Source organism: Microcaecilia unicolor, chromosome 1 (genome assembly GCF_901765095.1).
Source record: "Microcaecilia unicolor chromosome 1, aMicUni1.1, whole genome shotgun sequence".
NCBI lineage: Eukaryota > Metazoa > Chordata > Amphibia > Gymnophiona > Siphonopidae > Microcaecilia > Microcaecilia unicolor.
In genome coordinates, this window is record NC_044031.1 from 467,838,720 (window position 1) to 467,850,875 (window position 12,156).

Here is a 12,156-nt window from a genome sequence, read left to right on the forward strand (position 1 = left end):
ATGGTATTTTTTAAAAACATTCATGCCTGGTTTAAACTATTAATCTTTGCAGCTGCTCCTTTAAGCTTTTTACCATAGTTTGCTGTTTCAAAAGTTAAATGTTGTTGCAGTAGGTTTCCTTAGTGTGTTCACTGCATTTTTTTTATCTTAAATTTGATCATGTTATGATCATTATTGCCAAGCAGCTCCAAAACCATTACCTCTCGCACTAAAGTCCTGCATTCCAATAAAGATCAGATCTAAAATAGCTCCCCTCCTGTCGATTCCTGAATCAGCTGCTCCATGAAGCAATCATTTATTTCATCTAGGAACTTTGCCTGTCTAGCATTTCCTGAGGTGATATTTACCAGGATAATTAAAATCAAGAAAATCCATAAATATAGCTAACAGACTAATACCAAGGTTCCAAAAATTATTAACTATTGTAGTGGAAAATAAGACCTTGGTGCAAAATTGATCACAGTCACAGCCACATCAATATCAATGGATGTGATAACCGTTGGAGTTTCTTACTTAAAAAAAAAAACCTCCTCTCTGTTTAATTATTTTAGTAAAGTTCAAACAGATCTTTTCCTCCACCACAGCAATATTTAATAACTAGTAAAAAAAAGGCCCGTTTCTGGCTGAAATGAAATGGGCGCTAGCAAGGTTATCCCCCCCTCCCTCCCTCGGTCCCCTCCGAGGAGTGGAAGTAAGCCTATGTAGTCCACTGTAAGCAAGGAAGGCAATTAGGGTAATCTCTGTTTCCCCTGCACCATGCAGCCGTCATGGCCATACACTCAATTCAAAGCAAACCTGTGAGGTGCTGCATCCACGTTGTCGTTCACCGTCCTCCCTCCCCTCTCTTAGTAGAGAGGAGTGGAAGTAAGCCTATGTAGTCCAGTGCGGGTCCAAGGGCAGGGCTGGAACTTGGAGGAGAGGGAGGGCGGCGGCGGTTTTTTGAGGGCCGATTTTGCTTACCCACATCGCTGTCGCGCATTTGTTTCACTTTCCCCTCTGTGCAACAAAACAACTCAGGCTCCAAGGGGCGGCGGTTTTTTCACCAGCTGGGCGGCAGCGGTTCAGGAGAGGGAGGTCGGCGGCAGTTTTTTTGAGGGCGGTTGGCAGGGGAGGAGTAGTGAAACACACTCCGCGTGTTTCCCTACTCCTCCACCTCCACATTGGACACTCGCTCCTCCTCCCCTCTCCCTGACGTTTCCCTACTCCACCTCCACAGTGGACACTCGTGGCTCCTCCCCTCTCCCTGACATCACAATCTACTCCATGAAGGACACCACCACCGGAAGCCACCAGGCAACCTCAGAACGTTGGAGGTGAGCTTTATTATATAGGATTTTTGAAACCTTTGTATTAACCTGTTACCTAAGTTTGTGGATTTACATGGTTTTTTAATAGCGCTTTCTCGTTTTATGCATTTGGAAACTCAAATCATCCACTATTATAGTGTTGCCAAATTTGCTAGCTTCCCTAACTTCTGCTAACATTTCATTTTCTGTTTGTTTGTTCTGGTCAGGTGGATGACAGAATTGCCCTACCAGCAGTCTCCTTTCCTTCACATGTGGAATTTCTATCTGAAAGGGTTCCTTATTACTAACTATTTCCTTCTGAATTTTTATTCTGTTAAACTCAATTCCCTCTTTAACATGTAGCACCCCCCCCCTTTTCAATTTGAGTCATCCTATCATTGCAAATATAATTTCTACCCAGGGGAACACAGTGTTCCATTAGTTATCCTCCTTCCAACAGATCTCTGAGATGCCTATTATATCTACCGCTTCATTTAGTGCTATGTACTCTAATTCTCCCATCTTATTTTTAAGGCTTCTAGCATTGGTATACAGACACTTCAAAGTGTGTGGGGGGGGGGGGGGGGGGATTTTTCTGTCTACTAGCTACTTAGTAGATGATAGGAATAATTTGTCATCTTTACTCTGTTCTGCCCTTAAAGGCTCCTGACTGACATTTTCCTTTCTTGCATTCTCTTTATTCGGATGCCCTAACTTCCTTATGATAGTATCCTTCAGAGATACCTCACTCTGAACCATGCTCTCCGGAGCAACTGTCATATTTCTCCCAGATTCTAGTTTAAAAGCTACCTTACCTCCTTTTTAAATGTTAGCACAAGCTGTCTGGTTCCATCTCGAATAAGGTGGAGCCCATCTTTTTGAAATAGGCTCCCTCTTCCCCAGAATGTTGCCCAGTTTCCAAAAAATCTAATCCCTCATCCCTGCACCATCATCAGTGAGACTCCAGAGCTCTTCCTTCCTCTTGGGTCCTGCGTGTGGAATTAGTGGAGTGGCTAGACTTAGGGCCTATGATTGCAGAATTTCCAAGAGTCCTGGGGACGATGATCAGAAGCAACTGCGGGCGCTAGAGGCTAGTAGCGCCATACTACTGCCTGCATTTGCTCCCACCCTATGATCAGAGCCCACAAGCATGTGAAACAACACACTTGCGGGCTCTGAGCGCAAGTAACATACAAATGCATGCTAAGCAGAGCATTTACTATTCCTCCCCAATGCTTAGTGGACAGCGCAATAAACTCCTGCTCCTGTGGCAAACCCTGGAGCTGGTGTTGGGGTTTGCCGAGCATCGGGGAGGAATGGGGAGCCCTGTTTAGCATGCATTTGCATGCTTGCAGGCCCCCGCACCCTCCTCCCCTGCACGACCTCCAGCTCCCCTAACCCTCCCGAACAAGTAAACTTTCCCTGGTGACCCAGTGGCCTTCTCTACCCCACCCTCCCCCCGGGCATGGGTAGCTGGAGGTCCAGTGGACCTGTAGCCCCCCCCCCCCCCCCCCCCCCGAGACAAATAGAAAAAAAAAAGCCTCCAAGCTGAAGTTTGCTGAATGGTAGAGTGATTTGTGTGTAATTAGAAAATATGAATCTGCTTTGGCTATACAACACCATAACATTCAGTGCTTTGAGGGTTTCTATAATATAGATCACTACATGGTTAATGTTAAAGGTGATGGGCTCACTTACTTTGTGTCCAGTTTTTCATGCAGCATCTGCTTTTCATAGGCATCGAACATTTCATGAAAGCCATTTGATGTTTGTAATTTGTTGTTTTCACCTCTTTGGTTATATATGTACTAGCCGTTAAGCCCATTAAAACAGGCGAGATTTTTGTTTTTAACAATGTAGTGGAACAGACGAAGAAGAAAAATGAGAGTTGGATGTCCAGCATTTCTTCTCTCTCCCTTCCCATCCATTCATGTGCATCTCCTTCCTCTGTGTTCCCTCCCCTTCATCCATGTCCAGAATTTCTTCTGTCTCCCCTCCATCCATGTGCATCTCCTTCCTGTCTTCCCTTTCCTCCCCTCCATCCATATTCAACAATTCTCTTCTCCCTGCCCTCCCCTCCATCCATCCATGTCCAGCAACCCTCTTCTCTCCCCTGACCTCCCCTCCATCCATCCATCCATATCCAGCAACCCTCCTCTCCCCTGTCCTCCCCCCATGTCCAGCAACCCTCCTCTCTCCTCTCCCCTTCCCTCCCCTCCATCCACCCATGTCCAGCAACCCTCCTCTGCTTTCGTTACCTCCTGTGAGTCCTCTCATCAGCTTGCCTCCAGTGCAGCGTTCCTTTCCCTTTCTGTTCCGTCCTCTGACATCATCACGTCTTGACGCGGGGGCGGGACAGAGAGGGAAGTCTCTACTGCGCATTTGCCCCCTCCCCTGTCCCCGTGTCCATCAACTCTCCTCTGCTTTTGTTACCTCCTGTGAGTCCTCTCGTCAGCTCGCCTCCAGCACAGCGTTCCTTTCCCCTTCTGTTCCGTCCTCTGACGTCATCACATCTTGACGCGGGGGCGGGACAGAGAGGGAAGTCTCTACTGCACATTTGCGGGTGAGTCGGTCACCTCTCATTTATATAGCTAGATTATGGAAAACATTTTCAATAAAATGTATACAACCCTCCACTCTCCCCCCCCCCCCCCCCCCCCAAAAAAAAAGAACTCCCTGGTCGTCCAGTGGGTAACCCTATCCACCACGCGCCCTGGTAGTCTAGTATCCCCACACTCCTCCCCCCGTACCTTGTAATGACGGAGGAGGGAGTAGCATTCCTTCCTCCTTCCAGCACCGCCTCCAAAACGGCGGCGCCCTACCCTGTCCTGCACAGTGCATCCAGACCAGTCAAACAACTTCTGCAGGAGGATTGTGCCTTGGGCGCCGCAGAAGTACCTCTATGATCAGAGTTATTGGCCCACACTGTTCTGGAACTAATTTTAGAGCGCTGTTCAGAACAGCGCAGGGTTTTTGATCATCTGGTCCCTGGTGTTTGGCCCCTAGTGGAGGACTGTTGCTGCAACAACTGGGCTGTGTAAATTTGGAGGGATTAGAAAATGGGGGAAGTAATGAGTTGCAAATGAAAACTCATGACATTAGATCCCAGTCCTATTTCCAATTGAGCTAGAAGCTCGACAGAACAGGAAAAAAATTATCAGATCAAAAATATGAACAAAAATAGGCTTGTGGTCACTTGTATATCCTCTAAAAATGAAAGAATATCTGATTGGACAAAGACAGTTTAAATTACATTTAACACTTCCTGTCTTCCCCCCCTCCCCCAATTTATGGTTGAAGCCATTGGTGCTGCTGTTTAAAACTTGAACTAATTCAATCCCTTTTCTGTATCTGTCCCTATTTAGAAACTGGAAGAAAAGTTCCGTCTGAACAGGCGAGAGTTGATGGCTTTCGAATTTCCTGTGCTAGTGGCCTTGGAGTTTGCACTTCACCTGCCCGATCACGAAGTGATGCCTCATTACAGACGTTTAATGCAGAGCTCCTAGCACAGGCCACACTGTGGAGAAGGGTCCCAGCTAAAGCCGCACCTACAGATCTGCAGTCACTACTGGAAATCCAAAACTGAAACTTGATAAGCTGAAGACAACATTGTTTGCTGTTTTCAAGAGCACTACATTGTTTTCTTGAGCTGTACAGTATAATGCATGGAATGGATGGAAAGAAGTAGAATGTAAATTAGCAAGGATTAATGCACGAAACCTCTTACTACCGGGACCAAGTGAGAACAGTGTGTGACCTGCAAAGACAATGTCGGGGTTCCTGAGAGCCAATTGCTACGTCTGAGAACCCTAAAGCTTTTCTGTACAAATGATTTCCTGCAGACCCGCCTCAGCATCTGACAAAACAACTTTAACCTTGTATAAATGATTCAAAGGAACAATGTCACTGTGTCAAGAATGTGCCAATCTCTATTTTTGTATCTGCTATTGAAAGTGCAATTTTTCTTGTGGTATATGACACCGACTGTTTTCAGCTGTGGCTGGTTTGGCGTCTAGTTGAGGGGACATCAGATGCTAATATGGAGAGCGAAAATGGCTTTCTTTGTGTACTCCTTGAAATTGCCACTTGGGATCGTTTTTGAGAGTTTCCAGTTTTTTAATCCCAGGTTTTTACCATCTTCAGTATTTTTTTCTGAATATTATCCAGCAACAGCAACTGAATCAAACAGTAGCTCATAAATTTTCAATGTTGTATATGTACCTGATTAGACTAACAGCTTAAAATGGGATCATGCTGTACAGATTTGGAATGTTTTGTGTTATGCCACATGTCTGGTTTTTAACCTTGCACTTTTTCACTGTGGAGATGGCTAGAATGGCGCTTTTTGGTGCTGTATTCCTGTGCTCTATGTTAGAGTGCACAAGCTGCACATTTATTGTGCTATTTACTAAGCAGTGTTTTGCAAAATCAAAAGAAGTGGCAGAAGGGTAAGTTGAGTGCCTTGGGGCTTTGATTAGAGAGGCGTCCAGTGTCGGAGGGGGGGGGGGGGGAATGAAAGGGTGCAAGCATTGACGGCTAGTATGATTTATTTTTAATTACTGTCCCCTGTGCTTTCTTACTGCAAACAGGCATTGTCCTTGCAATGAACTGGAACCCTAAAGAAGGCACTGAGGTGAAAGCAATCCATTTGGGAATTTTAGTTTGAAATCACAGTGGGTGTAGCATATTGTGACTTCACTTTCAGAAACAAAGTAGTAGCAAATTCGGACAAGGAATACTGTGAAAAGCAAACAAGATTTGATCTAACCTCTGACATGGGAGGGCTCCTCCCTCCCTCCCCCTTAAAACCTAAGCATTCCAGTCTATCTTGTTCAGTTACCACATTCCATTCATCAGAAGGAGTATTAGAGGAAAGTCCTGCCCTAATAGTCACTTCAGCTCTGGAGTGGAAAGAGCCAATTGGCTTCTTTGCAAATAACTCTTGAGACAATATGAAAAGTAGACACCATTGTGGCAGTTGGAGGCTTAGGGTTCTCCTAGTCACTTAGGGAGCTTTTAAAATCTAAAATCATATAGAGGTACCATAAGACAAAATTTAGATTTTCAGCTTTAAACTATTGCAATGTGTTGAACCATGGCTCTCTGAGACACAGTAGCAGATGCTACCAAATGTGAACATCACTGGTGTACTTCCTTTCAGCGTTCGGTGTGAAGCTGTGTTGCATTTTGGAGAAACATAACCTGCCTATGATTTCATCCCACTCCATCCTAGAGAATTGCATTGCTATTTCTCTGGAACAGCATCTGCAAGAGAATTAAATTCCTTTCATAAGGCGAGTATCATGAGGTTGCTGTTTCAAACAAGCAGGCAGAAAAACCTATACTGTCAGCGAGTCAAAGCACCTGTTTCTTTTCTTTGACTCTCTTTTTTTGGAATTGTCATGCAGATTTTGGCTCAGAAACTCACATCTGGTCTTACTGCAGTTAACACTGAGCTGGTTTGCAGTAAGATTTTGGTGCTAATTGGATTTTTGTTTTCAGTGCATTACAGTGACTACTGTAAGAATGCATTATAAGCCTGTCAGGTCTATCTTCCCATATGTGTACACATACATAATTTTCCTGGGTGCAGAAGATTACACAGACAGTATATAAAAATGGAATACTGCAAAGGCAGCTGCAGGCTACGGTGGGCAACTAAACGCACCACAACCCCAGGCACACATCTCCCAAACACACTGTAACCCTACACAATTCCTCTAAGCAAAAAAAGAAAAACCATCCAGTGCATAACACCTTCCAAGAAATAAATGACAAAAAGGCTGGCAGCTTTATAAGCAATCATAAATATGCCCCATACATGCGTGTCTCTAGCACTGTCCCACAGACACACTTCTTTCTCACCCTTCCAGCCATTCACTCGTACACCTTCACAATGCTAGCACAGGGCCCCTTAGTCTACAAGCTTAGGGCCCTTTTACCAAGCTGTGGTATATCAGCACCCAAGCAGCAATTGTGCACATAAATGTAACATTCACATATGTAAGTGCTAGTATTGTATAATGTTAGCACACAAATGGTGCTTACATTTAGGAGAATGGAGGGGGTTTGTTCCTTGGAAATGACTACTAGAAGTAAAAATGCTGTTGGAAGGTTTTTTTTTTATTTCTTCAAGCACGTCCTTCGGATCTTTTTTTAAATTCCTACAGAAGAGAAAGCAGTAAGGGAAATGCCCCAAGATATTATGATAATAGTAAATCAGGAGAATTTTAAGGATCACAGGCACTTTTCATGCTCTCTAACCTTTCCCCATTACTCCCCTCACTATTTGCAAGACAGAAATCTGTATTACACCCAAAACAAATATGTTGAGTTTTAAAAAAATTATTATTTTCGTTATTAATTGCTGTCTCGCCTTTTAAGGGTTCAATGCAGTGTACAGTAACTCAAATTACTAATAAAATACAAAGAAACATAAGCAATATATAATAAAACAAAAAATATCGGTCACATCAATCAGCTGATAACATTACCAGGAAACAAGAGTTGTTTAAATGAAGCTGCTGCTGGTTGAAGGATACTTGTAGTTTAACTGATCACGGGCTATATTGGTGCTTTGTAGGAAGTGAAACCACCTGCATATATTATCCAGTTTATCTGGCTTCATAAAAAAGTTGACTGAGAACCTAAGATTATTTCCAGAAGAGAGAGAGGATTGAGATTCTTTATTACCCAGGTATAGGAATAGGAATATTGATGTCCTAAGACTAGTTGCTTTTCTGCTCTTAACTTTTTTTTCTTTTTAATTTTCTTTAAAACCTATTTTAAATAACCTTAAAATGAGTGATTTTAATACATGGGGGGTGTTATTTACTAATGGTAAGCGCACTAAGGGTGTCGGCATTAATTAGTTAACAAGCTAATCAATGCTGATAATTGGATGTTCACAAATTATCAGCAGTAATTGGCATTAGAATTTATGCACACTACTTGCTAAGCATATTCTGTAACGTGGTGCGTATAAATTTCACATAGTTGAAAAGTAGGTGTGGTTACGGACGTAGACTGGGCAGGTCATGGGCATTTCAAAAATCTATGCACATTGTTATAGAATACATCCACTTCGTGCCTAATTTAGATGTCAGGATTTACACTAGGCTTTACTTGGGCCTAATTGACCACGACTAAATTTAGTTGCGTGGGCTGGCGCTTAGCGTATTCTATAAACCGTGCAGAAATTTAGGCTTGTTCTATTGTATGCCTAAATAAAAGCGTACTTTATGCTTAAGTGAATTTTATTTTGGCACCGAATTTGTAGACGTGATTATATAGAACCTAGTCCTTTATTTTTGTTAATTTAGCTCCAAAGTGTATGAAGGAGTCATCAACTTCTTTTTTTTTTTTTATTTTTTTTTTTAAGGTCCATATTTCCCTGCTTCATGTGTTCGTTCTCCCACCCCTAGATGTTATGTCCAGGTGGCACTAGGGTCCCTTGAGGGCTGAAGGAAAGACCCTCAGACTGCTCATTGACTGCTAGAACCTATACAGGGCATCTTCTTCCCACCCCTTTCAGTCATTTTGGGTACTTACCCTCTGCTATGTTCCTGAGCCCTGCTACTCTTATTAAACAGGAAAACTTGCATTTAAGTCTTCTTTGCCACAGCACGCAGCACTATTATCAAGTCATGGGTCCAGCCTGCGGCACTGCCTTAAAATGTTTGGGATTTTTGAATAGGATTTGTGTTTCATATGTTTTTATGCCTCGGTATTGCCAAAAAACATTCTCTTTTTTTTTATCGTTTAACCCAACTGCCAAAATTAACAGCAACAGAAATCATTAGACACCACCTTAAGTCATGACATTAAAGAGACCATCATTCTTTTCACTGCATAGCCTTAATCTACAGTTTACATGGAGTTTGTTTTTTTGGGGGGGAGGGGGTTGAAAATCTGATTGCTGGAAATTTTTAGTTGTAGTTGAATGTCTCTTGTTTTGAATGTTCATCAGCCGAAGTTTAAAAGAGGAACATGTTGTACTGTTTTACGATGTTATGAAGCCATATGAATGAGAGGAGCTTGGCCAGTATAATTATGGTTAGGCCAAAGGTTAGCACTTCTGTTCCCCTTCAACAAATGCTACCCTCATTTTCCTATTACCACTTTCATCCTTCTATTGTGGCTCTCTTCCACTTCTATAGCTACTGTGCTGTTGTTTCTTTATTCCTCCTCCTACACGGTCTCCCTCGCTATTTACCTTCAACCTCTGCTCCCCTCTCACCAGCCCCACCCCCACCTCTTTTATTTTCCTTTGTAAAATCACAGCGAGAAAAGAAATGAAATAACTGTACCAAACACTTGCTCATTGTTTTCTTTACCTTTTGTAATAGTTGATTTCTCAATAACTTTACTTTCCAATGATAAAATAATAAAAAGATTAGTCTGTAACAAATCATTCATATGTAAATCGCATAAAGTTTTTGTTATTTGTATGGTATGTAGTACTCTGATAGTAAAAGCAAATGAAGCTGCCTGAGTTTGGTGAAGAAGCTGATGCCATGGTTACGTCTGCTTTCTGAGGAGCGATACCCCCTTTCATGAACATTAAGGGTAGAAAACTAGATTAGGGAATCATCCTCAGCTAAATCAGTTATGACCTCCTTGTAAGTCGCTTGTCAACTAAAAAAAAAATTCTCGTTAGTTTTCTACGATTGCTTTGTTTCAAAGATAGAAGAACTTTGCTGTCAAGAATCAATAGGTCTGTGCATTTGTCTGTGCCAGTGAGTCAGCTGGAAAACTGCAGAAAGCCTAGATGTAATCAGAACATAGTTTATTTCAAAGCTGTTTTAAATATTTGTGAACAGAGAATTTGAGGCTTCAAGAGTACAGTGTTGGACTCCGTCTTGCCATCCAGAGGTGATGGGTTCAAATCCCACTGCTGCTTCTTGTGATCTTGGGCAAGTCACTTAATCCTCCATTAATTTACAAACAAACCTTTTCCAGAGATGGGAAGGTGATAGGAGTAGAGGACATGAATTCAGGTTGCAGGGGAGCCAACTCAGGAATAATGTCACGAAGTAATTTTTCACAGAGAGGGTGGTAGATACCTGGAATGTCCTCCCCCAGGAGATGGTGGAGATGAAAACAGTAATAGAATTCAAAAATGTGTGGGATAAACACAAAGGAATCCTGCATAGAAGGCATGGGAGCAAACAAGCTTAGCAGTGATTAGATGACAACAATAGTAATTGGGAAGTGAAGCCAGTGCTGGGCAGACTTCTACAGTCTGTGCCCTGATCATGTCTAGACAGATTCAGCTTCTGTAACTGGAGAACAAGGAGAAAGTCTGTGCCCTGAAAATGGCAAGGACAAATCAAGACCAAGTATACGTATCATACCTTATATTATGAGTTTATCTTGTTGGGCAGACTGGATGGACCGCACAGGTCTTTATCTGCCATCATGTACTATGTTTTCGAGATTTCCACAATGTGCATGAGATCTGTTTGCATACCATGAAAGCAGTACATGCAAATCAATCTTAAGCACAGTCATTGTGGAAATCTTGAAAAGCTGAATGGGTTGTGGCTCTCAGTGAACCTTAAGTCTTGCCAGCAACCCCCCCCCCCCCCCCCCACACACACACACATTTACTTGTAGTCGAGTATCTCCTCTTCCTTTTTGTATCCCCCCCCCCCCCCAATACACAGATTCCTGTATGTCTTCTTCCTCTCTAATTCCCCTCCCCCAAGTTGTCCATTTTCTCATTGTCTCTTCCCTACCTCTAGCATCCAACATCTACCTTTCCCTTCTTTCTGCCACTTCCACCTCTCTATGCAAAAGACCTGTGCTGAAGCACTGCTTTGTCTGTCAGTGGCGTACCAAGGGGCGGTCCGCCCCGGGTGCACACCGCTGGGGGGTGCCGCGGCGCGCGCCTGGCTCCAAGTTCGCTATCTGGAGGAGTAGCCTAGTGGTTAGGGTGGTGGACTTTGGTCCTAAGGAACTGAGTTCGCTTCCCGGCACAGGCAGCTCCTTGTGACTCTGGGCAAGTCACTTAACCCTCCATTGCCTGCCATGAGTGGGAAAGCGCAGGGTAGAAAATGTAATAAAAATAAAAAATAAAATCTTCGCTCGTTCGCTGCAGCTCCCTCTGCCATGGAACAGGTTACTTCCTGTTCCGGGGCAGAGGGAGCTGCAGCGAAGTTAGCGAACTTTTCGGAGCTGACAGGCACGCACCCGGGGGGGGGGGCGCATCGGCAATCCGCCCCAGGTGCCATCCAGGCTAGGAACGCCACTGTTGTCTGTCCCCCTGTCTGAGGCAGACTTCCTGTCAGAGACAGAACAAAGTGGCGCTTCAGCATGGACCTTTGTTTACAGGACCGCACAGGATCAATGCTTCTGTACTCTGGCTGGCCTAGGAGGAGGGGGAGTGGGGGGGAGGGGCAGTGAGAGCAAGCCCAGCAGTGAGAATGAAAGCACTGGAAGGCTCTAGTGTGAACAACCATGCTGCTGACCCCTAAATTCTGCCTAGTCCGCCTAGTGGCTTTTCTGACCCAGAGTGGGCATTCATCACACCTACAAGACCATGGCCCCAGTAACCTATCCCCTTTCTACTGCCTGGGTAATTACTACTTATCATTTCTAAAGCTCTACTAGACGTACGCAGCGCTGTACACTTGGACATGGAGAGACAGACCCTGCTCGACAGAGCTTACAATCTAATTAGGACAAGCAGGACAAACGAGATAAGGGAATATTAAAGTGAGGATGATAAAATAAGGGTTCTGAACAAGTGAATAAGGGTTAAGAGTTAAAAGTTGCATCAAAAAGGTGGGCTTTTAGCTTACATTTGAAGACGGCCAGAGATGGAGCTTGATGTACCGGCTCAGGAAGTCTATTCCAGGCATATGGT

At 43.7% G+C, this 12,156-nt stretch overlaps 1 protein-coding gene across 1 annotated transcript in view; it reads left to right on the forward strand.

The window, feature by feature from the left end:
• The window catches only part of CABLES1 (Cdk5 and Abl enzyme substrate 1), a 258,207-nt gene extending 251,182 nt beyond the window's left edge, over positions 1-7,025 (forward strand). Inside the window, 1 exon segment of the mRNA XM_030213504.1 lies at positions 4,652-7,025. Coding sequence (XP_030069364.1) covers positions 4,652-4,792 — 141 coding nt within the window. The 3' untranslated portion in view covers positions 4,793-7,025.
• Positions 7,026-12,156: the final 5,131 nt, after the last annotated feature.